Source organism: Lissotriton helveticus, chromosome 2_2 (assembly GCF_964261635.1).
Source record: "Lissotriton helveticus chromosome 2_2, aLisHel1.1, whole genome shotgun sequence".
Lineage (NCBI taxonomy): Eukaryota > Metazoa > Chordata > Amphibia > Caudata > Salamandridae > Lissotriton > Lissotriton helveticus.
In genome coordinates, this window is record NC_136060.1 from 336,021,803 (window position 1) to 336,047,594 (window position 25,792).

General features: G+C 42.7%; 1 protein-coding gene and 1 pseudogene across 1 annotated transcript in view; one reads left to right on the plus strand and one right to left on the minus strand.

Moving 5' to 3' along the window:
* Positions 1-25,792, plus strand: part of STK32B (serine/threonine kinase 32B) — a 1,644,519-nt gene that overhangs the window by 896,292 nt on the left and 722,435 nt on the right. Inside the window, exon 6 of the mRNA XM_078678995.1 lies at positions 25,539-25,628. Within this exon, the coding sequence (XP_078535121.1) occupies positions 25,539-25,628 (90 nt within the window). The remainder of the gene's footprint in view (positions 1-25,538; positions 25,629-25,792) is intronic.
* On the minus strand, positions 24,520-25,164 carry LOC144821950 (uncharacterized; annotated as a pseudogene).

The window sequence follows — 25,792 nt, forward strand, 5'->3', positions numbered from 1 at the left end:
TGTTTTTACATATATTGTTGTGTGGGAGGATTTTGGGTGTGAGAATCCTGGGCTGGAAGAGAGACCAGTTGCACTTATTGCACCGAAAGTCTACCTCCAAGCTCGGACAAGCCGTATACAGCTGTATATTGATATAATGTAAGCAGCCTAAGGCTAATCAGTTTTTCCGTATTGTAGTATAGTTGAAGAAACTCACTGGATGGTAACTGAGCAGCATGACCGGTGCTGGACGCCTCCGGGCCGCCTCCAGGCGCAGACGGGCTTGCCTTTGGCGTGCCTGCTGCGCGTGCCCTTACGCATCGGGAATATATAGGCTAATGCCTATGATGCAGACTGGATCGATAATGCAGCTGAGGCAGGGGAAACTGGGTGGGCGGAAGTGAGGAGCCCGATAGTAGCCCCTGCCTCCTGCACAATCAGCGTATCAGCCGCTGCGGACCAGGACTGGAGGAAAAGCGAGATGGCAATCGAAGCAGTTAAGGAGGTATAGGCAAGCCGAATCTAGTAAAGTGCAAGTGCACGTAGGTAGGGTAAATTGTGAAAAGCACAGAGTAGTTCAGCCACACATACACAATTTAAAAAGTATTAAAAACCTAGTAGCTGGGCAGTAAACACTAAATCCTACCGCTGTCAGCTGCGCGCGCCAGTTTGTATCGGGAATGTAGAGGCTAATGCCTATATTGCAAACTGGATCTCTAACGCAGCTGAGGAAGTGCAAACTGCATGGGCGGAAGTGAGGAGCCCAATAGTAGCCCCAGCCCTCTGCTCAATCGGCATATCAGCCGCGGCGGACCAGGACTGGAGGAAAAGCGAGATGCAAATCGGAGCATCTAAGGAGGTGGAGGCAAGCAGAATCAAGTAAAGTGCAAGTGCGCGTAGGTAGGAGAAATGTTTAAAAAGCACAGAGTAATTCAGCAACACATAAACAATTTTAAAAATATTAAAAACCTAGTAGCAGGGCAGGAAACACTAAATCCTACCGCTATCAGCTGAGCGCTTCCATTTACATCGGGAATATATAGGCTAATGCCTATGATGCAAACTGGATCGCTAACCCAGCTGAGAAAGCGGAAACTGCGTGTGTAACAGGGGCTCACATTGGGTCATAAATTCAAAGCTCGTCTGAAAAGGGGCGCCCAAAGTATGTTTGGCCCAGGGCCCCCAAAATCCTTAAGATGTCCCTGGTGGCACCACAGCAGTCAACATATTATGGTGATTACTGACATATTGGGAAAAACTGCTGGACCCACCTGTCAGTGCTAACAACTCCTGAAGACTATAACATTGCAAATATATACAAATAAATGAATCAATTATTGCACATAGTGGTAGATGCAAGCATATTCAGTATTTACCTTGTGCAAATAAATTGAGTCTACAGCACCCAATACCACCTTAGGACATTTTAATGTTCTTCTGCTCCTGAATTAGAAAGCTCTGTAACAGTTCTGACAAGACTACTCAGCAACGCCATATCTGAATCATTCAAGAAATGTAAAAGGTGGAGCAGGGGAGCAAACTACCTGACTTCGCCAGTACTCCCAAAGCATTCTGGTAGAAGCAGTTCTGAATATTGTTCGTACTGTCAAGCAATCAAGTGTTTGCATCACCAACCACTCAAATTGTGGGTGGAAGAAGCCACATAAAAATGTACAGGCAGATTTACAACAAAGTCATTTTGCTGCGCCGTGCTGCATTAGTTTGGAAAGCACAGTGAATGCGATATATTTACGAGAATATGTCGCATCTCTGTGCTCCCCCTGCGCTCACTCACAAACTGCAGCCATACACCATGGTACAAGGATGCCTGCATTGTGGGGAAATTGTTTTGGTGCAGGAAGGGATACCTTCCTGTACAAAAATAATCACAAGAGGCTTTTTCCTCTTTCAATGTGTGCTGTAGAATGCAGCACGCATTGAAAGAGGAAAACACGAGGAGAAATTAAAACATTTCTCCTCGTTGCGCCTTGCTACGCCACCTCTAAGGTGGCATAGCAGTCACGCGCATCTCCAGAGTTACGATTTCTCGTAAATCTGGAGATGTGCTTGTTCCATGATGTTGCGTGGGAACACCCACAGCAACACCCATGGAACGCCCCTTCCACGCACAGTGCTGCGTGTGAAGGGGCCATATTTACGAGGAGAGGAAAAGTCACGTAGGGTGGCTTTTCCTCTCCTGGTAAATATGGAGGAGCCCCCTGCGCCACCAGTACGACACGAAATGTGATGTAGTGTTGGTGCAGGGGGCTTGTAAATCTGCCTCGTAGTTTTTTAGCCCCATCTTTTTTGTACAGCCTAGTCAATTAGAGGTACAGAACATACAGGCACACTTGCACAAAATGAGCATTCAAAAGGACCAACATAACTACAGACACTCATTTTCTCAAGTGCGACAAACACACTGGCACCTTTACACTCAACAAATGTAAATTGCTTGTTGGTTACTTACAATTTGACATTTTCTGCAATTGAACATCGAAAGGTGTTGAATAAGATATTTTAATGTAATGTGTTGATATATTGTGCATGATGATTGATACTTATTTTGTTAATAAACATGATTGAATGTAATGACGCAAAGTATGAAGCAGTCGTTTTTGGGCCTATGAAATAAATTCATTATGGTGAGAAACAATAATTGTGGTGCTGAATTGGCTTATATTTTGGTGTTTATTTATGGTGCATTGCTCTTAGGCTCAGATGTCTTTACATCACACTGCATAATATACAGGGAGAAATGGCAATTCCCAGTTTCTGTGTGGCCTGAGTCTGCAGCATAGAGGCTTTAGACAGATCATCATGGAACCGATTGCAGTTTTGACACATAAAGGTCACCTATGTAGGAGTGTAGTTAGGAAACCTACGTATTGTTAATTATTTTAGGAGATGCAACAAAGTTATATGTTGTGTGGTGAGCAATATGGTGAACATGGTGTGAAAACCACCCTTGCTTGCCATAGCAATCTACCTCCCAAAGCGTTCATGACATGGGTTGTAATGTAGAAGCAAGTGGATTGTGACTCTTGTTTACAGAGCTTACCACCACTGTAATGATACAATATATGAAGAAAGCATTTGGACAGGTTATAGACTAAGGAATGGAGGTGACGCCAATGAGGTGAAGCACCTCCATTATATTATCGCTGTGGGACACAGACACACCCTTTTTAAGTGCCTGCAAGCAGTTCACTTGTCAAATGACTGATTTGTATAGTTAAGGAATGGTTGCACTGAGCAGTGATGTATGCACCATCTTGTCATGAAAGGGCAAAACATAGTAGGGAATAATAACCACTACCAATGGATTTACAGACTAATTAATTTTTATGTTATTTAACCTCTACCGCGCTAGCGGGTTTTCCCGCTGTGTGCTGAAATTTGAAAAACGCGCGTTACGTGACAAAGCCAGCTCGTCATGCGCATAGCGCAGGTAACGCCCATGACGAGCTGGCTTTGTCATCAGCGCTGAAGGGGTTAAAGGGACCAAGCCAAGAATCAAAATGTCACTGCAAATCTTGGGTAGTGTCACGAAGCTCATGGAAGCAGTTAAACAACAGGAGGAGTATAGAAGCATTACAATAGCAGTCAGAAAGTCAAGCTTACATTCTGTAATGTGGGTGGATTTATAGATGGGTAAATCTCCAAACCTTGGACAATCATGCAGTTAGTATGGAACGTGTATATGTTGGAGGACATTGGGGTCGGCGTGGAACACGGTTGACTAGAGTCAATGGCATGGGAAGGCAAGACTCACTAACAATACCTAGAAGTGGGCCTGAATGGTCCAAGAAGGTCCCCACAAACAGAATTCACAGACAACCAGAAGGTCATAAATTTATATTTACTGCTAGGTCAGTAAACATGCACTCCAGCTTTAGTAACTGCATTTTGTTTTTGTTTTGAGGAGGGGGATGTGCTGTAATTGTGTAAACAGAACTGTGGAATATCTGTAGCCAGGAACGTACGTTTGGATGAGGCCTCATGCTGTGTGTAAGGGCTGGAGAGTCAGTTAATGACTGGTTCTGTAAATGAGAGGATTACTCAGTGGTGTTCTATTCATGTCTAATTTAAGAATTAATTCAGTATCCTGAGGTCTTAACTTTTTGTAAGTTAATCCATAGCTTTTATAACAATGCTTCAGTCCATCCATGGATTCGATATAGATAATGTGCTTATAAATATTTTACCAGTTGATGCTTCACACAAGTCCCAAGAACATCAGAGTGCTTTACAAAGTGCATAAGCTCTACGAATACTATCAAGACTACTTATGTGAGAACAAAAAAATAAGTTATTAAATGCAACACAGAGAGGGAACATTATTTCTTGTACAACAAGCTAGACCCTATACAAAAGATCTAAGTTATTCAATAATAGAGTCACCATTCCCAGAAGTCAGTCAGGCAACAGCAGAAAGGATGACTTTAAGTGAGTGGGTAGGATACATTTTAGGAATATATGTAAACATGTATTTACTATACTCAATACTGAAGATGACTAGAGACTTAGCAACATCTGTGAGGTCTTGTTCTGAAATAAAGTGTTGTATTTCATGGATGAATATCAGCGTACAGTTGATGGTTTTTGGCCATAAGGTTAATATGTTTGCAGAGGGTGAGGTGCCTATCTATAAGCAAATTGAGAGACTTAGAGCAACCAGTGGTGGTCCGTGTTAAAACTGAGTTAATTGTGGAATCCAAGTAGTTTGTGACCGGTTTAGAGATTAGGTACCAAGATATGTAACAAAATATGTTTTGTTGGTGGTTAATGTAAACAGTAAAATGACACTAAAGTACAATAAGATAATCAACATGTGCAGCCTTAGTGAAAAAGTTAAATAACAAATACAAAACTGACCTTTGACATATAGACATTAAAAAACATAGACGTATAATGATATAGAAAAAAGCTATCAATATTGTATTTGAACTGTTGCCATTAGTCCTCACTGAGTTTAAAAGGACATTATACTGCCCATCACAACCACTTAAGATTTTTTTTTTTTTTTTTTTTTTACATTTGTTTTTTATAGTTTTATTAAAGTTTGAGAAACAAAACAATTTATAAACAGTCCGTATACGTTTTGTGTGATCTCTGATACAGGTGTACAATACATTGTACAACATGGTTATGTACAATATACAATCATATATAAAAGAAAAAAAAAGTTGTAGCTCAGCTATCAGTGAGGATAATACACAGTCCGATATACTGCGAAGTTGAGACAGCAAATGTAAATGGGGGGAAAGAAATAAAAAGGATACATTAGGTAATGGGGTCTCAAGCAATATATATATATATATATGGAATCATGTTTAACAGTAATACAGACTCTTAGTCTAAATCACATGAGGTTAAAACAAAAGAGTATAACTTCAGTCCATGAAAGTACTGCTGGCTTAGTGACATGCCTGAGAATATGTATAATCATTGCCTTCTGTGTGATCGCTGTGCGAGTTAAGATTTCAATGAGCACTAACAACCACGTATGTCGCAGCCATGCATTAATGTATCTGGGTGGGTGACATCGGTGGGACAATGTCGTCATTGGTATGTACTGCCATGTCAGTTGTTGCGTCCTGATCTAGCTCAGCCGAGCGATAATCTAACAATATTGCATCCCAAGCCGGCGCCAATGGTTGCCGACGTATCCCTATCACATCTTCGGTGGGAAGTGCAACCCTACACGCCTGTGCCCAGCATAAGAAGGAGCAGTACCAGGCCTTGGCCACTGGGGGTACAGGGGATTTCCAACGGCGTGTGAGTAACCATTTAGCTACTATGAGGCCTAAGTCTATGTATCGGGATGTCACTTTGTGTTTCTTAGACCTGTGATAAAGACCCAGGATACACACCTCCCAGTTCCAATCCAGTGCCCGCTCTGTGCATAATGACAGTCTCCTAGTAATTTCGGCCCAGTATGACCTTATTAATAGTACAGGACCACAGCACATCTAAAAGATCCACTCCTAATTCGTTACATCTGGCACACTTGGTGTCTGCACCATTAAAAATTCATTACTTTTGGCAGGTGTAAGGTAAGCCCTGTGGAGGATATAGTACTGGATGAGCCTAAACCGTGCGTTACGAGGAATTTGTCTGGGGCTCTCAAGTATGTGGCTCCATTCACGGTCTGTGACCTACCGCTGTAGGTACGCATCTCAATGGGCACGCAGAGAGAGCTGCGGCGGCGTTGTGTTGGCCCTTAGTGAGTCTGCAAACCATTTGGTGAGATGGCAACCAGCTCCAAGTTCGTGCAAATATTGTATGGTAAGATGTGTGTCTGGTTCCTGTAGCTTAATGCCCCACTATGTGGTGAGCAAGTGAGTCACAGCGGCATGCAGTAGGAACTGCCTGCGTGGCAGGCCAGTATTTTCAGCCAGGTCTTCAAAGGGGATGAGTTGTCCATCATTAAATAACTATCTTACAGTTAGTATGCTCACTTCCTCCCATTGTATGAGTTCCGCGTTAGATACCGTTTGGTGCCTTCTGGGAGTACTCAGTATAGGCAGAGAGGGCGCATAAGGTACCAAGTGGTGTGTCAGGCGAAGGCAGCGGCGATAGCATTGATAAGCTATCTTCAGCAATAATTGTACAGGGGGGCTCCCTTTCCAGTTAGGGTGAAAGAGCGCCACTATTTTAGGCTGGGTGTGTCCGGGTGCCTGTGTTGCCGTGACTCCAAGATTGCAGGCACTGAGACAACATGCCAGCCATTGAAGTTGCGCTGCTAAGTAGTAGTGCTCCAAATTGGATAATGACAGGCCTCCTTGTGTGGTTGACAAGTACATTTTAGCCATTGCCACCCTGCTGCGTGAATCATGCCAGATAAAGTGCCGTATATCAGAGTCCAAATGTTCGAAAATAGGAGGATGGAGATACAGTGGCAAGTTAGTAAAATGATAAAGTAATCGTGGCGGGACCACCATTTTTATTAGCGCGATTCGGCAGATAACTGCGAGGGGTAAGGTTTTCCAGAAGGACATTTGTACCCGTATTGCAGTGATGGCACGTATCAGATTGCCCTTCCAGAGGAGACTCCCCATCAGCAAGAGAATCACGTTCAGACTCCTCACCCACGCACACAAGTCCCTCCACGACCTGGGCCCCAAGTACCTCAACGACCGCTTGACTTTCTACACGCCCACCCGCCAGCTACGTTCGACAAGCCTCGCCCTCGCCGCCGTACCACGCATCCGAAGAGCCACCACCGGAGGAAGATCCTTCTCCTACCTGGCGGCCAAGACATGGAACTCCCTCCCCACCCACCTTCGGCTGACCCAGGACCATCTCGTCTTCAGGAGACAACTCAAGACCTGGCTGTTCGAGCAATAGCAGACCCCCCTTTCCCCCAAGCGCCTTGAGACCCTCCGGGTGAGTAGTGCGCTATACAAATGCTATGATTGATTGATTGATTGATTGAGGTCCTGCTACTTGCTGTATATATGAACTTTCTGATAACTAAGTGCGGGTCCTGGGCAGACTCCACGAAGAAACAGAGGCATGATTTGTCCCAATTCACTTTTAGTTCAGAAACTAAGACAAAATGTCCAGTGTACGCTCAAGTGACTGGCAAGCCCCCCGACGTCTCGAAGATAAATGAGCAGGTCATCTGCATACAGCATTAAGAGGAACACTGTTATTAAAGCAGTGGCACACATACACCACTATAACACCTTCAGCTCTTTGGAGAACACCCCCTACCACCGTACACTACCTAGAGTTGCAGGGTAGATTATTTTGCACTATTACATCTGGCTTTCAGCAGTGCCAGTTGAGGATGTGGGTGGAGCCAGTGGAAGAAGGGGGTGGGGCCGGGGTAGATGGGTATGGTGTCCTAAAAACAATTTGAGCACCTGCACTTAATATTTTAAAAACTAAGAGCTGCTTATCCTGTGTTCTGCAACCCTGCCCCATCTCGAGAGTTCTCAATGAAGTGGCAGGAGAATAGTTATTTGTGGTCTCATACACTTTATTTTGCCTTTTCATGATCTTCACAGACATGAGTAAGGCAGGATAATTCCAGTGACACTGTACCTGCAGCAGTCACCTTCTTCCCTCTCCTTGTTAATGCAGCCTCGCACTGACAGAGGAAATCAACCTACTCTGCCAAGTGGCTCTCAAAGAGCCACTCTCTTGTGATGGCTGGACCTTTGGGTACAGAAGGGGTGGAATGGAACTGAAGGTAGGAGTGGGTAGCAGGGTCCAGGTGTTTATATTTCAGTTTGAACTGGGCCTATATAGAGGGATGTGGGGTGTAAGAGGTCAGCAATGTTTTATTTCCAAATGGGCTGGGGTGGAGGATTTGGATGATTATGTGCGGAGAGTGGTGCAGGTGGATGAAAGAAAGCCAGGTATTCATTTTTAATTCAGGGGTTGGGGAAGGTTGGCAAGTGGACAGGGTTTTCTATTTTAATATTGTCCATGTTATGTAAAGCACCACCGTTACACCTCTGCCTCTAGGTATATGTTGGAAGCAAGGACAGATGATTTGAGGCAGTCGTATATAACTTAAAATTGTAAATGGCTAAAATGTGAATAACAGGGATTTTGTTCACCTTAGGGCTCTGATTGACATCATACACAACTTGAATTTCACTCTCATTGTTTATTTGATGTCACTCGAAATCCCAAGGTGAAAAACATTCTCGTTATTCAGTTTCCCATCTATAATTCTATATATTTTATTTAGTGGCCCGACAAGGTCCAAACATTAACCATTTAACAAACATCAATTTCATCTAGGTAATGTACAAATATGCAGCTATTTATAAATTGATATTTTTTTGATTAAACTGTAAATATTCCTATAAAACCTTTTTGCATTAATCACAGTGAACATATCTGCACAGTCAACGATAAAGTGAATTTTATGATCAATAGAACAACCCACAGATCTCTAAGCTGGAAATATTACAAGAACAATGCTAATTCAGTATTTATAGTGCATTCTCATAGCATGTGCAGCAATGTTTCTACGTAGCAGTATATCCGCAATTATGGTTCTCAACCTTGAGTGAATATCTCAAAATATATTTATTTTTTCTTATTTGAATATCGTCTTTCTTAATCTTTAAAATATATTAGTATGTCTCATGGCATTTAAAGTTATTCTGCAACCATTTGCTTGAGTTATTTTAACAGAAACTAGTTATACCACTTATAGTACATGACAGTAAACATCATTTAAACAGAAGAACTCATTAGATTGTCTCTGAACAGACATGCATCTCTAGCTGCTTATTACACTGGGTGCTGTATGCCAGGAACTTTAAAACTTTTAATAAATATATTTTGACACATGATATTTAATTATAGAATATTGACTACCTGCTCTGATGTTTTTCCACTTGGTCTATGGAAAAAGGTTTTAATTTTGATTCATCTAGAGAAGTTTGTAGTCAATCCAGAACAGAAGAGCCTACCCTCTTCTGAAACGTTATCATGGATAAGCCTTCACTCCTAATCATACTTTGTTACATTGTCAGCCAGTGACCACGCATGTTTAGTTGAATAAAGTTCACAAAGTCCACCCCTCTAGGCCTAAAGCACAAACTTGGATTGATCTGCTGACAAACTGGCATTCCCAGTGTGTGGGCCACTTGCCCACTCAACTGCCCTTTCAACCGGGGCCACCTGGCAGTGCCATAGTGTGCCCAACAGGTCAGTGCAACACTGCTAATGTGACCGTGACTGCTTTAACTTTATCCATTCCTGTCTTGTGACTTTCCCCCATTCAACCACAACCAGATGACTGTGAGTGCTGCTTTGTACTATTAGGCACTAAATGTACCTACACTTTTAAAATGAAATATCTCCAGTTATACTGACTATATTTTTGTTGTGCTATTATCATTTTATTTATTAATATTTACTCCAGTTTTCTAGATTAGTTTGGGGGTTTTCTTGCATTGTGTTTTCAGTTTATTACTGTTTGAGTGCTGCACAAATACTTAAGTTAAGCCTGACTGCTTTCTTTACCCAAAAATTAATGCTGGGGCTCTGTTTACACTTCCAACCAATGGAAATGTCTATTTGCCAACAATAGAATCAACATTAAAAATGTGTACTGCATTTTCTTGTGATTTGGTCAGAGAATAATACCTAGTAAGCAGTGTAATGCAGAGAGAGTTATTTGGTTTCCCGTTCTTCTACGTAATCTTGTGGTGGCTTCAGTCCAGATGTCCAACACCCTCGGACTCATCCAGTATTAATGTAGAAACGATGCTCCATCTACCCCACATCTCAAAATCCCACAAATCTGGGGCATGATTCCGATCTTGTTCGGAAAGCGTACAGACCAAATCGGTTCCGGAATGCTTTCTGTACGACTCGGATCGAGAAGTCTGACAGAGCGAGTATGATGCATCTGTATGCATCTGGGTCCGATTTGGTCAGACTCCGTTTACTTCAATGGGAGCCTTTGTCCCAAATGAGAACACAGGCTCCTATTGAAGAAAGGGGTGGCTGGGGAAAATTGTTCACCCTGTGGCGGGCAGCCAATGGTGCCTTGGTTGGGAAGAGGGGACCCATAGAAACCACCCAAAGGCCCGATTCAGAGGGCCCCTAAAGACAGATCCAGGCAGCTGTTTCGTTCTGGGCAAATCGAATCAGAAAGACTATCTGAATCGGTCATTGTACTTGCTCGTTCAGAAACCATGTCCACAGAGCTGTACAAATCGGGTCCAGAAAGGCTCATCTGGTCCAAATGCCCTTCTGAACCAATCCGGTAAGCCCCACCGGTTTCCAGGCATTGTACTTTGTTGTTCAGAACTGGGAACGAGTCGGTTGGGAACAAGGGCTCCAGATCGGATTTTGCAAACCCAAAACTGATTCGGAGCCCTTCCGAACGACATAGGATTTGGACCCTTAGTATTATCCATGTCAGAGACATGTGATGTAGAAACTGAAATATATCAATTTAAATTTGGCAATGCCTGTGCCCTTCTTCAGCATTTCGCAGGCTATTGCCCAATCCTTGTCTGTAAGCTGATCTCCTATATCAGCCACCTATGTGCATCTAGCCATCAGCATGGGCCTGCTTCTATTTAAATTAAGAGCTTTATACATTGTACAGTACAGTGTTGTAGGAAGGGGGGTGCAGTAGGTGCAGGCCACCCTAGGTGTCATCACTGAAGGAGATGACAAAATGGCATTTTGTCAAGCCAGGGTGACAAGAAATGTTTTGAACTGGTTACCACCCGACCTTGCTACGCCACTAGTACAGTACAGTATTTTTTCTTGTTAAATCTGTGATTTGTGCAATTCCCTGGCCTGATTTGACCAGAAACTCAATTTCCTGCTGAATTCAGAATTAAACCAAACTTAACAATGGAGGCCTTAATGTACCTTCTCCTTTATGCTAAACAAACATTCTGAAACTGAGAATATTCAGCAGCACCTTCCTCTCAAGAAAAAGTGATGAAGAAATTGTTTGTGATGGGGTTTTATATCGTTGCTCCTCCTTACAAAGGCACTGTGCTTCTGACTTCCTTGACAGATTTAAGACATGTCTGTCAAGGACAGTTGAAAGGAGATATGAGTCTACTCAATCCATTCTCGGTCTTCATTCCACGGTTCACATAAATATATTTCTTTAATCTGTCATTTTGATGGGAAGAAAATAGTAAGATTGCTCTATTTATTCTGACAGTAATCTCGGAATAATGAGTACCTCACACATTCTTGTTTCTACATTTCGCAGATTTTGTTTTAGTCATATTCTTTGATTTTGAAAATGCAAATTGTGTAGACCACAATTAGAGGTAGCAATGTGTTGCAAATGCATGAAAATATATTTCCCACAAACCTTAGGTAGGCAAAAACAGGACCATGGACTTCGTTTCGGGGTCATAAGGGATCGCTGATGCGACCCCTGGCATTGCCTTTGTAACCCCTAGCATCAGCAGTGGCAGAAGCAGAAGCAGGTCGTCCTTATGGACGTCGGCGGGGGTTTCACTCACCTCGTTTTTTGTTCATTTTTTATTATACTAATAGTGAATAATATTACATTAAATGTATGTGTATTGTGTGCATGCTTGCAGTTTTGAGTATGTTTATGTAAGAGAGAGTGTAATGTGCGCATGTGTAGGGTGTGTGTGTGCATCACTGAGTGTGAGTGTGTATGTGTGAATGCGAGAGTATGTATGCGCATATGTATCTGTTAGTGAAAGTGAAGGTCAAGGGGCACGTAAAGGGACTTCCGCCACCACTGTAATTGTAGTCAATTGACGTCCATGAACGGCACATGCACCAAAAATTGTCGATGTCACTTCCACTCAACTCTCACATCGTTCTGCCTGCAATACAGTGTAGGGGATGGTGGTTTTCCTGACTGGAGAAAAACAATCACTGCGGGGAAGTGAAAATTGAGAGTGCATGATTGCTGCACTTCCTATAATTATCTCAACAAAGACAAAACCATTATAAATGCCATTGATGGGCCACTCTGTTGAAGGCACACTCTGATGGCCATGTTCATTGTCTTTTTTAGGTCTTTGCTACGAATGTATGATGTTACAACACAAACATTTACAACACAGTTTTTAAGTCGCAACATCCATTACAACGCATGATTTTACATCGCATGCCATGTAAATTGTAAAAAAAAAATGTAAATTGATACTTGTATAGCGCATTACTCACCCGCAAGGGTCTCAAGGCGCTTGTACGAATACCGCTGTGGAACCCATCCTGGCTTTCTCTGTGAGATGTCCACTCCTGGGCACCCCCAAGGTGGAGGCCAGGCATCCTTAGCGTTGTGGGGGCTGTTGTGGAGATTAAGCAAGCTATTGCCCAGAGTTGCAGAGTGGGACTCCATGATTGGAATAGGCACCGAGGCGAGAATTTTCAGGTCCGTGGAATTTTTGAGCCCAAGAACCGCAGAGGCGGGGAATTGAACCCTGGTCCCGGGCTAGACCTCAGCATCAGGGTCTGCCGCTCTAACCATTGAGCCACACTTCTCCATCACAGCCCATTTTTAGAAACTACATTTACAACGCATTCCATTACAATGCATACCATTACAACGCATATTACTTTTAGGGCAACAGTAGGGTAAGTGTTGGATAGTGTGGGGGTAAAAATTACTATTCCCAGTCTAGTGAGTGCAACAGTAGGGTAAGTGTTCGATAGTAAAGGGCTAAAAATTACTATTCCCCATTACTTACCTTATATTGTGTTGTAATGGCATGCATTGTAGTGACATGCATTGTAATGACATGCGTTGTAGTGACATGTGATGTAATGGCGGCATTTTAATGGCATGCGATGTAAAGGATGTTGCACTGTAATAACTGCGTTGTATAGGTAGTGCAATGTAATGACTGCGTTGTAAAGGTTGTTTCCCCTTTGCTACAGGTGTTGATTGGCAGATCTATAGTTTCTAATACGTATGATATACTAAAGGCGTGATTATGAGTTCAGCGGTCCATTAGACAACCGAACCAGTGGTGGCAGTCCACGAACAGTCAGTGTGGTGACCTGCCTGCCGTATCCTGAGTTTGGCAGTTGGATCTCCATTTGACTGCAGCAGCCGCTGGGGATTCTGGATCCCGCAGAGTTGATGCTGCGGTCTGTCTGAGTAATATGCTGGTGGTGCCGCTGCAGCGCTGCCAAGCATATTATGAGTTGCCTCACCCCTAGCCTTACCATGGCAGTGAGCCAGCCCTGGAAATTCTGTCAGTGAGACAACAAAGGGTGTCCTCATAAGGCTCCTGCTGCTGCAAGGATTGGGGGTGGATACATTTGAGAACATGGTGTGCCCCCCCTGCAAATGTGCACACCAGTTCATACATGGTGGGGCATGCACCACGCGGTGTATGATGCACCATGCAGGAACGTGCTGCGGGGGGGGGGGGGGGGTCACAGCGGGCTTTTCTGACGCTCACCTGTGGGCCTTTTTTACAGACACTGCCGTGACACGGCCACAGCACCACCCGCCTGCCAAGGATTAAAATATTAATCAGACGGGCGGTGTGAGTATGGCTTTTTCAGTCCTCCCGTAGGAGGCTTGCCAAAGTAGTAATCAGGCCCTAAGAGGTATTTCAGGGATAGCCCCTTGCTCATGAATAGGTGGCTTTATTGTCTATTTCAGGAGTCTACGCTTGATTCAATGGCTTATTTCCCCTTACTATTTTTGTGCTTGCGGGTGAGGAGTGCCTGGGTCGGGTGTGCACCAGGTGTGCGCCGCATTTAAAGTAAGGTCTCCACAGTGCTAAGTGTGGGTGTCGGTGTTTCCTGAGACCGCTGGAAGGAGGGCCACGTCATTTGGGCCCTCAAAGGAGAACAGCAACGGCCTGGACTGGCAGTCCCGGAGGAGCTGACCCGCATGCCCAAGCTCACCACACCCCGTGACGGAGTTCTGGATCAAGGCCCAAGTCGCTGACATAGGAGAGGAGAGTGGGGTCATGCCCCCCCCCAAGGTAACGTGGATCACCATCTGGGGTGCGGTGCGGGCCCGGAGGGACACACTCTCAGATTCTCGCTTCTGTCAGCTGCGCTAGCCGGTTGCTTGGGCTCGGATCCCGGCCCGTGCTGACCCAAGGAGGGCCAGTACTGGGGCCGGAGTGGGAAGCAGTACTTTTAGGTCATCATTGATCCATATTGGTGGCACGGTAACAGAGCACCTAAACTGTTGTATTACACTTTGCATTATTGCAGCTAACGAACTATCAAACTGTCGTATGACGCCTGACTTCATTTGTGCCTGACGAACTACATGCTTGGGTTCGCTACGCCCTGCATTATTTTTCCCTTGTAGATTACCTGATTGTAACGTGGTGCATTGCATTAATTCTCATTGCACAGTATCTGATTATAACCTGGTGCAGTGAATTATTTCTTCATTGGACAGTATTGTTTGTCTCTTCCTGGTACAGGTCATGCTGGTAATGATGCGCATTGCAGTATTCCTTCTATTGCAAAGTACATGACTGTGGCGCTGCTTAGGGCATTGTTTCTCTGTTGCACAGTACGTACAAGAGAATATCGTTATGCATAGCAGTATTTGTTTTCTTTTGCAACATGTGTGATTCTAGCAGTACGACTAGCCTAACCTTTTGGAAACGGTTCGAAGTGATCTAACTGTTGGTTAGAAGCGGAGGTTGTGATTAGAACCTACCAACCCACCGGGAAGAATACTACCCATTCTTGTATGTTGATTTTGTATCGTGTGGTCATATTGTATAACCTCTTATATATAGTTTATACTAATTTTATAAAAACTTGTGTGGGGTCTATTTGCGGTGACATCATTGGGTTGCTGTGAGCGTGGTTGCACATACTGTACACTTGTGCCTTGGAGATAAGCCTGGCTGCTTGTGCCAAGCTACTAAGGGGGTGAGCAGGGTTATCTCAGACGGTGGCCTTACTTAGCCTAATGTTGAAGCGAGGGGTAGGGGACTCCCGCCTCCAGCATTTGGTGGCGGCGGTAAGCGATAAGGACCCCCACTCCCAACAGGTTCCAACCTGCATCCTTTCCTTATTCACACTGGCCCTCAGTTTCTTGCACATTATTTACTTTTAATTTAAGAATCTAACCTGTCTGCCTGCCATGATAGATCAGTAAATTAAAGGTCAATGCTATGCCACATGCACATGCATGATTGGCTATCTGGGAATGTGATTTCTTTAATAAAAATGACCATCAAGACGCATGTGTTCATAAGGTAATAACAATCAAAAAAGTACTGTCAAAGCCAATAGCTCTTCCATTTAGATCCAAGACCTATATGCTATGCCAATGATTGTTCCTGTCTATGCCGTTATATCAACCATGGCTGTTAAAATCCATACTTGTAAAGCACAAACACATCACCCCTTAAGGTTTCAAGATGCTGGGAGCCGTTGGGGCAAGTGAGCTATGGCCTAGAGTCACTCTGGAGTCAGTCGCTCTGGCCGCTGTGCCACTTCTCTCCCTCCTTAAAACCCAAAAATGTCTTTAACATGCTGTGAGAAAACACCTAAAGTATACAAAAAGTGATGGATGGAATGGAAGTGATGGATGGAATGCTTGAATTAATCTCAGCCACGGGTAATTAGTCAGGGCCTCATCCCAGTCCATTGTTATTGTGCACAAGATGCCATCTCAGTTTGGATCAAGTTGTATGCAAATCAGTGTTGACTCTGCTCCATTAGGAACAGTCAGGCTGAAACTTTCAAGCCAGGTCCTCCCTTACGCAGAACTCAAGCACCCCAGGACCGGTATTGCCCTACTTAGGGCTCATCAGCCAGGTACAGCTTGGTTTCAGTGACACCGTGTGCACGAGAACCTTGTCTGGGCATACCCATCACACTTAGGGTTTGCTTTATGTACATATTTATTTATTGATGAAAGGGTTTTATAGAGAGCTGCATTTTGGTTACATTAGAAAGCTGCAAATGTGCATACAATGTGATACTTGGGTATATTGATAGAGTAATGGTGATACCTCAATCCAATAGTCTACTTTTCTTCTTAAACTGATTGACAAATGGGTTAGCCCATCTGTGTATTTAATTAGCACAGATGTGCTTTTCTCTGTTGAGGACTCCTCCTTATTTATTTTATTTTTTAAATACTATTATTATTTTCAATATTGAACATAAAACAGAAGCTGCATGTGCACAGGAGAAAAAACCCGCTGCCAAGCAAATACATACAAATTTAAATGTAACTTTCAAAAATACGTATAATAATGATACATAATTTAAAAGTGTAGCTTGAAAATGGACAATTATACAAATACAAGTAACACATAGTTTTAGAAGCAATCAATCAAATACATACAATAAAAAAGTAATAAATAATAGTTAATACATAATCATTTTAAAATGTTGCTTTCAAATTGACAAATACATAAGTTTCAACGGCTAGTACACACAAGAAATACAATTAGACATATTGCAACATCCCTTTAAACTATTCCAGCTTCCCTAAGAAAGTCATAACAGTGAAACACTGCCCTAGACTGTTATGACTTTCTATCCTACCCCTACGTCAGTGGGGCCCGAAGTCATTTGAACATGGAAACCTAGGTTCCAAAAATACTATATACAAAAGTAAAATAAAAGTGTCCGAATATTCTTGTTGTATTACTTTCATTAAACCATATGGACGCACAAAAAATAAAAAAAGGTTGCATGTTTCTCTGACTTTATTCATTGAGCATCTTCATCAGGGTTGGAAGATTTGCCTAGAATGATATTGGAACTTAATGGTTCATGTGTTTTTCTAGCGAGACTATAACTCTTTTATTTCAATTAAATCGTGAAAGTTGTGGTCATGAGACTGTGGCTCTTAGGTAAGTTTTTACCTGGGCTGTGACAATGGGAGCTTCTCTGTTTGTGGGATATTTTTGATCTCCCAGCGATGCAGTGATGAGAGGTGCAGTGCAGGTGAAAATGATGTTGGGCCAAAATCATTTCACTTGATATCAATAGAGTCAATCAATATCAGAGTGCATTGTCTTGAAAAATTTAAGGTGCCGTATGACAGAGTGGCACGTGTGTTCGAAGTAACCAGCAGAATCTGAACTATAAGATTAATAAGCACATTATTATCCATATCTCATGGATATTTGTAGATGTGGATCCAGGAGATCTTCTACTGGATTCAATTGGTGAGAGTCACGTTGAAACACACATTTGTAGTGTTAGTACCACCGCAAAATTTACTCTATTTTAAAATAATTCCAACTAGTGGGAGTAAATCATATTTTCTAAAGGACTTGCGCAGCAGGGGTTGGATCAGCACGGGAGTTTTACGCAAAGCCTTCAAGAAAGATCCTGCATTACTCACATTTTTGTGTTCTTGTGTGATGTGGAATTTAAATAAAACTCAGTTAAATCTAATATGAATGGTTTAGGAAAATATATTGTTGACAAGCAAGTAAAATGTTGTAAAATTATCCTTATGTGATCTTTCAACATTCATACATTAAGCTCTTTCCAATCCTTCTCCCCGTTACCATTCCTTTAATTGCCCCTCTCAGTTTTATTTTCTGATTAAAAGTATAATTTTACATAATTGTAGGGTGGATTGCCATATATTGCAATATAATTTACTGTGGCTTCATAAATTGTTAAATAGCAAATGCATTCATCTTTTCCAGCAAAAAGTAACAAATCTGGTGATTTGCATTTTGGGTATATTTCTTCACACTTGAGAATGATTTACATTTCTTACATCTATGGTTCTCCTTATTGGGATTGTGAGGTTTTGGTGTCATTTTGTCAAATTATTCTCTATTTATATAAAATTGGAGTTGAATTGTAATTGTTTTTTTGTTTTTGAATTTGTAACTGTTTTGTGTACTTTTAAATGCTTTATATGATTCTTAAGTTAAACCTGTTTTCTCCGAGCCTTAGCTACCAGGGGTTGAACTCAGATGACTGCAACCTTTACTGGCCTTAACAAGGCTAGTGACCTTATTACTTGAGGTGGGCTATTCTCAAAATAGGAAGGGTATGTAAATAGCAAATCCTCCTCAAAAGCCATTCTGGAAAGGCAAAAAACACACTGGCATTAGCTCAATATTTTACACCATAAAAGGTCCCCAGTCCACCTTAGCCTAAAATGTATTTAACAGGCATGATAAAAAATCTTTATCCATCTTTATTCTACAGACTAGATGTGCATGTGATGTATTATGGATTCCAAGCCAGAAACCACAATGTTCAGTTTATCATGTTCTCCGATTAATTCAGACTAATCCTGCCTGCCTAGCCTTACCCATTCAGGTCTCTGGATGCTTTTTTCTGTGCACATAATCTCAATTATACAATTACCAACTTTGTTAGCGGGAGAAGTAATGGCCAATAGTACATTCTCCCGATACATAATCTGAAGACATAAGAGTACTTAGGCCAAAACATGGGGAAATGCTTATTTCCTACTGCTCACTGAACTCTTTATGATCATAACTTAAGGAATGGTCATATTAATAGTCTTCCTTTAACTTGGACTCCATACCCACACATTATGGCATGATTCATCATTGTGGATTCCTCACTAAACCACTGAACAGGATGCACACCATTGACAAAACTGTAAACATCTCTACTTTCCCTGTGCAAATATCCCATCCTGTGCCAGGATTACCACAGTCAATATGCACACAAGTACATATTTGAGTACTCTAACCCCTTTAAAGTCTTTCACAGAATATATTATTGAGTGCCACAGCTTTTTCTTTACCATAGTTCAACAATAGGCCACATGTAAAAAAGATTTTAGCGGTCGCAAACGGGGAATCAGGCCATTTTCGATCGCTAATTAGCCTTTTGCCATGTACTAACCCTATTTTGAGAGTTGATAACCTATTACCAAATAGCACAATAGGGTTCGCAAGTCGATATTAAGAAGGAGCATGTTAAGGGCGTCCCTTCCTACTAGACAGTCTCAGGAGGATGTATGAATGTTTTGGAATGCGATCGCAAATTGTTTTTGAAATGCATCCTATTTTCCTTTAAGGAAACTGGCTGCATTCCCCGCCCCCAAATAAAAAAGTTTTATTGAAAAAGCAATGACAGACATGGTGTTCTGCTAACAGCAGCAGGCTACCATCCCTGTGATTTTGGACATTTCCAAATTGTGACCTGCCTCATTAGTATTGACGAGGCAGGTCCACTTAAGACGCACTGGGAATCAAATACAGAGTCAAACACATTGTTGTACATCACATTTTTTGACTTTCTATTTGTGAGTTGCAAAAAGTCACAAATAGGAACTCTCCAAATTTAGCCATTTTACATGTGACCCTATGTCCTATGTTATGAAGGGCAAGTCCTGGGACCTCTAGGCCTTAATTGATGTATGTTAACGTTTTAGCATGGACCTATTAGGACTCAGGGTTTGACTTCACATCACCCAGCAACCAACACAGCCTATATGGTACAGAAATCAATCAGGCTATTTGGGCTCCACCCCTTTAATGTAAGGCTTCCCTCGACAGCCATGGTCCACCTTACTATTGTGATAGCTGAAAACACATTTTAGTGTTGGTGATTACATCATACATTACATGTTTACACAAATGTGTTAATCACGCATTGTAGCGCCCCATGTAGCACTTGGGACCAAATGCAGTTGCGCTCAACAAGGCTAAATTCAAGCAGCAAGCATAGTTGGCTTGCTCTGGCAGTGCTTGTGTTGCTGCTGCTCACAGTCAGCTTTTCAATAAAATATTTTGACACTGCATGTCATCAAGCACTAGTGGTATGTGTAAATGTGGCAAACTTAAAGCAGGCCACATGGGCTCAATCAAGCTGTGCACCTCACCCAGCCCTGGAGCAGACCAAGTGGACTGTTGCCAGTCCTTGTTTGGGGTGAACTTCAATCAATCAATCAATCAATCATTTGTAAAGACAGCATAATCTTGGGCACAGGCTCAACTAGCAGCAGTGGCCCACAGCTCAAAACTGTTCCCATGAGGCACAATGTCAGACTGATTTGCATATGGTCATGTCTGAACTGGGGTGGCTTGGTGAGCAAAATGACGATGGATTAAACTGAGATCAGTTGACTGGGGGTGAGTGCTGATTAGCCAGAAACTGGTCCCAGGAAGACATGGCTTGGCAGTTCGGGCTGGACTGTTCCCATGAGGCAGAGGGTCAGACTGATTTGCATATGGCCGTGTCTGAACTGGGGTGGCGTTGTGAGCTAAAGAATGATGGTGGATTAAACCCAGATCAGTTGACTGGGGCTGAGTGCTTGCAATGTTCAACACTCCGTCCATCATCCCCCTTGGTTTTGACCAGCTCAAAACTAAGCACAGGAAAGGACTCAACAGCCAACAGGGTAGTGGGTCAGAGAGAAGGCCACTTACCTGGAGATGCCTATGGCAGGGTGAGTAGGCCGATGGGGGAGCAAGCGGATCATGGCACTCACAGTCTAGATTCACCTGGCATCAGGGCACAAAATGGACGGAATAGGTTGCAAGTTGGGGCCTCTCAACAGTAAGAGGATTCCCACATGCAAGCAGATAAAAAACAACAAGAAACTTTATGACCTCATAAAACGGCATGTATAATTGCCTTAACAATCAAAAAGGTGTCATAAATATGACAAGCAAATAACGGAACTTGATTGTTATATATCAGAAATGATTTATGGCCTGTCATCCGTTGGTGATTAATGACCTCTCAGACACATGATTTATGAGCACTCCAAAACTGATTTATGGTGATTTCTGCCCTGTCACGGATATAATTTATGGCCCTATCATAATTATTTATGACACTGTCCTTTTGATTTATGGCCCTGGCATATCAACTTATGATAGTTTACTGTGATTTATGGAAAAACAAGATGCAAGTATATCATAAATGTTGAAAATGGAAACTGCGGCCAAGTTTTCCCATAAAGAAACAAAGACTCATGTTTAGTGTTAACTTTATTGAACATTTTTGAAAAACATTTTATGCATTAACAGGTTGGAAGTGGGTCTAGTCCGGGGGCAATGTGTGTAACTGATTCCATTGACAGCAATGCCCAGCACTCTGCACTAGTGGAATCTCAATAAACAAACAGCAAGTGCTTGGTCCAGCCTGGATCCTGGATTCTTCTGTTGCTTACCTGGCAGCCTGGCCAAAAAACTTGGGTTGGACGCACATGGCCAGCAAGCTAAGCCCTCAGTCTGGCACACACACTCCCACAAGCTCTTGTGGACTGACAGCCTGGGTGAGTCAAGAACTTTCTCAGACTGTCTGACTCTGCACTAAAGTTTACTCTGATCACTGCAGGCATGTTTTTTAAACATACTAGGACACAATGCCCGTTAGTTTACACCGGATTGAAGCGGTGAGGCATATTTTCTTTCATTTATATTTCAGACAGTGAGAATACTTCGAGTACCTCAACATATTCATCTTTTATACAGCCTGTCAGTTCATTATCCACAAGTGCTTCACAGGGCAATCAAGTGAAGTTACTGAATATGATCCCTACACTTCCTAAAATACTTCATATATTTATAGTTAATGCTGCTCAGGCTCCAAAGATAGAATAAACTGTGTGATCTTTATTGACATCCTCCATATCAACATATTAACACGCCCATGAGATTTCCCGCTCTCCTGAAAGTTACATCTAAGCTCTGGAACTTAAAATCTTATAATGATGATCTCATCATTTATGTATCTAGCCTCCCATTAATAGGAATATGGAATGTTTTGTTAACCATGCTTGAAACAGCACTGGCCTTGATGTCACTTTGCTGCTGCAGGGGGGTGTTTTCCCAGCTTATTTGCCTTACATGTCAAACTGCTTCATGGTAGAGTCATATTTTCCATCTCATTTTGTCCAGAGCCATCTAAGGCAGACAGTAAGCAGGCTGATGCTTTTTCTTTTTCAAGGTGAGTCTTGGTCGCCCCCATTTCTCCTGGTAGTTTATCTAATTCCTTGTTGTTGGTTGTGAAGATTGTAGCCTCAACACCTTAATCATATTTGAACTCACTTCCTGAGAGATCCTGATCCCTAGTATTCCTGATGTAAATGTAAATGTAAATGTCGGAATTTGTAAAGCGCACAGCTACCTCCACCGGAGGTGTCCCGGCGCTGTCCGTATACCGCTTAGGAACCCTTCCTGGCTTTCCTGGGAAATGTCCACTCCTGGGTACCCCCCAGGTGCAGCCAGGCATCCCTGCGCTTTTGGGGCCGTTGTGGAAACTAAGCAAGCTATTGCCCAGAGTTGCAGTGTGGGACCCATGATCAGAACAGGCACTGAGGCGAGAATATCCAGTCAGGGGATTTAATGAGCCGGAGACCCGCCGAGGCGGGAATCGAACCCTGGTCCCTGGCCAGAGCTCTGCATCAAGGTCTGCCTGCTCTAACCATTGAGCCACACTTCTCCATGTGCCTCCTTTCTGTCTCTAAGGGCTTTGTGCAATGCTTTATTCATCATCTTAGCAGTTCTAAGCAACAATAAATGAAAGAACAGAGAACAATAAACCCCCCTCAAACATTATTAAAATAAAAAATATATATTTTTAGGAGTACAAGAAAGTAGAATTAGTTGAGATGAATAGGTGCCCACCATAGGTAATAAAGTCACTATTCTGTTAGGCCCAGTCAGAAGGTTTCAGTAATATAAACCTTAGCTCAACCCCGATAACTATGGCACCGAGTGGAGCAGGCAGGCTTAAATTAAAAAAAACTTAAGACATTTAAAAGTACCAAACTAGTTAAAAAGTAGAAAACACAAAACAATAATTGAAGCTACAAAAACAAAATCCAATATTGGGAGGCCATTAGCAGAATCTAGTCGAAGCTACAGTTGCCACGGGTCAGCTGTGAATGTTTAAGAAAAGTCATCTTGCAGCTTCTTTTCTCACTATTGCCACAAGGAAGGTCAGCCAACAACCCCAGAGTCCACTACTTTGTCCTGGGTTCAAAAGGGAACAGGTCCAATCCTTCAGAACTCATCTCAGGTGACAGACAGCAGGTCTAGTCTTCTTATGTTCTTCTGCAGGTCCAGAAATTGATCTGAGGATGTGCACTGGAGTTCCACATTTATGCTTGCAACTGCTAATCAGTGGGTTTGACTCAGGGTCTCTCTCTATTCAATGGTCTAAACATTCCTGGGGGCTTTTCTACCAAAGTTTTCAGTATTTTCTTTGTGCTTTACTGCAATCAGTTGCAAATTACCATGTGTAAGGTCTATGCCAAGATGGGTGAAGTCTACACCCATATTACATTTGGGCTTGGACGGATGGCGGTTTGTATGGGAGTAGACTATGGAAATCACCAATGTACATCCAAAACTTTCTCTAAACTCCAGTTTGAAGCAGATTATGTAGCCCAATAAACCAGGAAACAAATGTTTGTTGTGACAAAAACAGGGTAGATCAGCACTAAACAGGGGGTACACATGAATTTTCTGGCACCCTGATTTCTCACTTTCAAGTGCAACAAAGTATTACTTGTGGCTCAAATAGACCTGTGAGGCAGGATTTGACATTGTAATGCCAAAAGGATAAGAGGTAACCATCCTTCTGCTGCACTCAAAGGAGTCTTCGCTGCCTATTTAGATCAACCTGTCAATCACAGTGACCTACTGTATAACTCCTGGAAGGAATGTCATACTTCATTCATTCATCATTCAGGCCAAGACAAAGCTGGTAGTTGCTTGAGGGGCGAGGGGTGGAGGTATACAAATTAGCCTCTAGGTACTTCAGGCAGGGAAAAAGTAACTTATTTTTTTAAGTCCTCAATTTCTTTATTCCTGACATCACTAGCACAATTTACAGGGCAATATACCTGATGTAATGAAAAAATAAAAGAGACAAACTACAACAGATAAAAAATAAGACCTCAGGAATGTACATCTAAATCAACACTACATTGTATTCAACAGCTGCACTTTTGTTTTAGCGAACTGTGGCAATGAGTCCTGAACAAGAAGGTTCTCCTGTTTAAGCTGCAGTAACTTTTCTGCCCAGGATCATCACTCCTCCTGTGGTAGATTACAGTTCCTCCTAATGCACATGGACGACTGTCTCAAAGTAACCTGCAGCTTTCCTGACAACTCCTCGCTCTCCTGCTTAGAACTGTAGCCTTATGGCAAATTCATATGAAAATCTTTTGCCACCACATCCACCGCTTCCACTACCAGTTCCACCACCGGCTCCGTAACCACCACCTCCACCACCACCATAGGGACTGCTGCCAGAACTTCATCCACCTCCATATCCGCTTCCACCCTTCATCCGCCCATAGTTGGATTGCTGTTGGCCACCATAATTTCCGAAATCGTTGTAGCCACCACTGCCACCATAGCCACCGCCTCCACCAAAGTTTCCTCCTTCGTTGTAGTTATTGTAGCCTCCGCTACCACCACCATATCCCCCACCACCTTGGCTCCCATAAGCACCAGGACTACCATTATAACCGCTGCTTCTTCCACCACCATAGCCAGAGCCACCTCCATAGTTTCCACCGTCCCTGCCATAGCTGCTGTATCCATCTCCGCCACCGTACCCACAGCTTCCACCTCCACCACCGAAGCCACCTGGGCTGCGGAAGTTTCCTCCTCCACCACCACCGAATTTGCCACCGCCACTACCATTGTCGAAGCTGCTTTCTCGGCCACCACCAAAACTGCTTGAACCACCACGACCTCTTTGCGAGCCAGCCGTCTGCATTTCTTGTTTGGAAAGTGCCTTCTTAACTTTACACTTCACCAGCATCTAGGGGTCTCATATGGGACGTAAAGTGAGGGTACATTGCAAACAGGTGCTGATTTCCCACAGGCATACAATATAAAGCAAGCACATTCTAGTGACAATAGAGCCAACCAATGATAAGCAATGAGTGGGCTGGCAGTCCCTGTATGTTCTTGGCAAGGGGACAATGCGTCTTTCACAAATCAGATGGCTTGTGCTACCTGGTAGGCTTGATCTAAAGATTTATGTCCATGATTTAGACAAATTGAGCATAAAAAATACATTTATATTGTATGGGAACAATGAAGATGCATGAAAGACTAGAGCAATATCATTTTGCAATGCTTAATCTTTTCAAAAACAAATTGCTTTAATTAATTTACTGTTTACATTTTTAGGTCACGTTCATATAACCGATTTCAACATAGCTACTGTCGTGAAAGGATCAGAAAGAGCTTCCTCCATGGCTGGCACTAAACCCTACATGGGTATGTTTGGAATCTTCCTGTCATAAATTAGATACAAGATCGCAGTTTCACCTGTGTTAGAAGAATGTCGAGGTCATGTATTTGTAAACAGATTTACTCATTTAATGATGTACCTTTGTTTTATTTAATGATACCAGAAGCATAATTTATATTATGTCATCAAA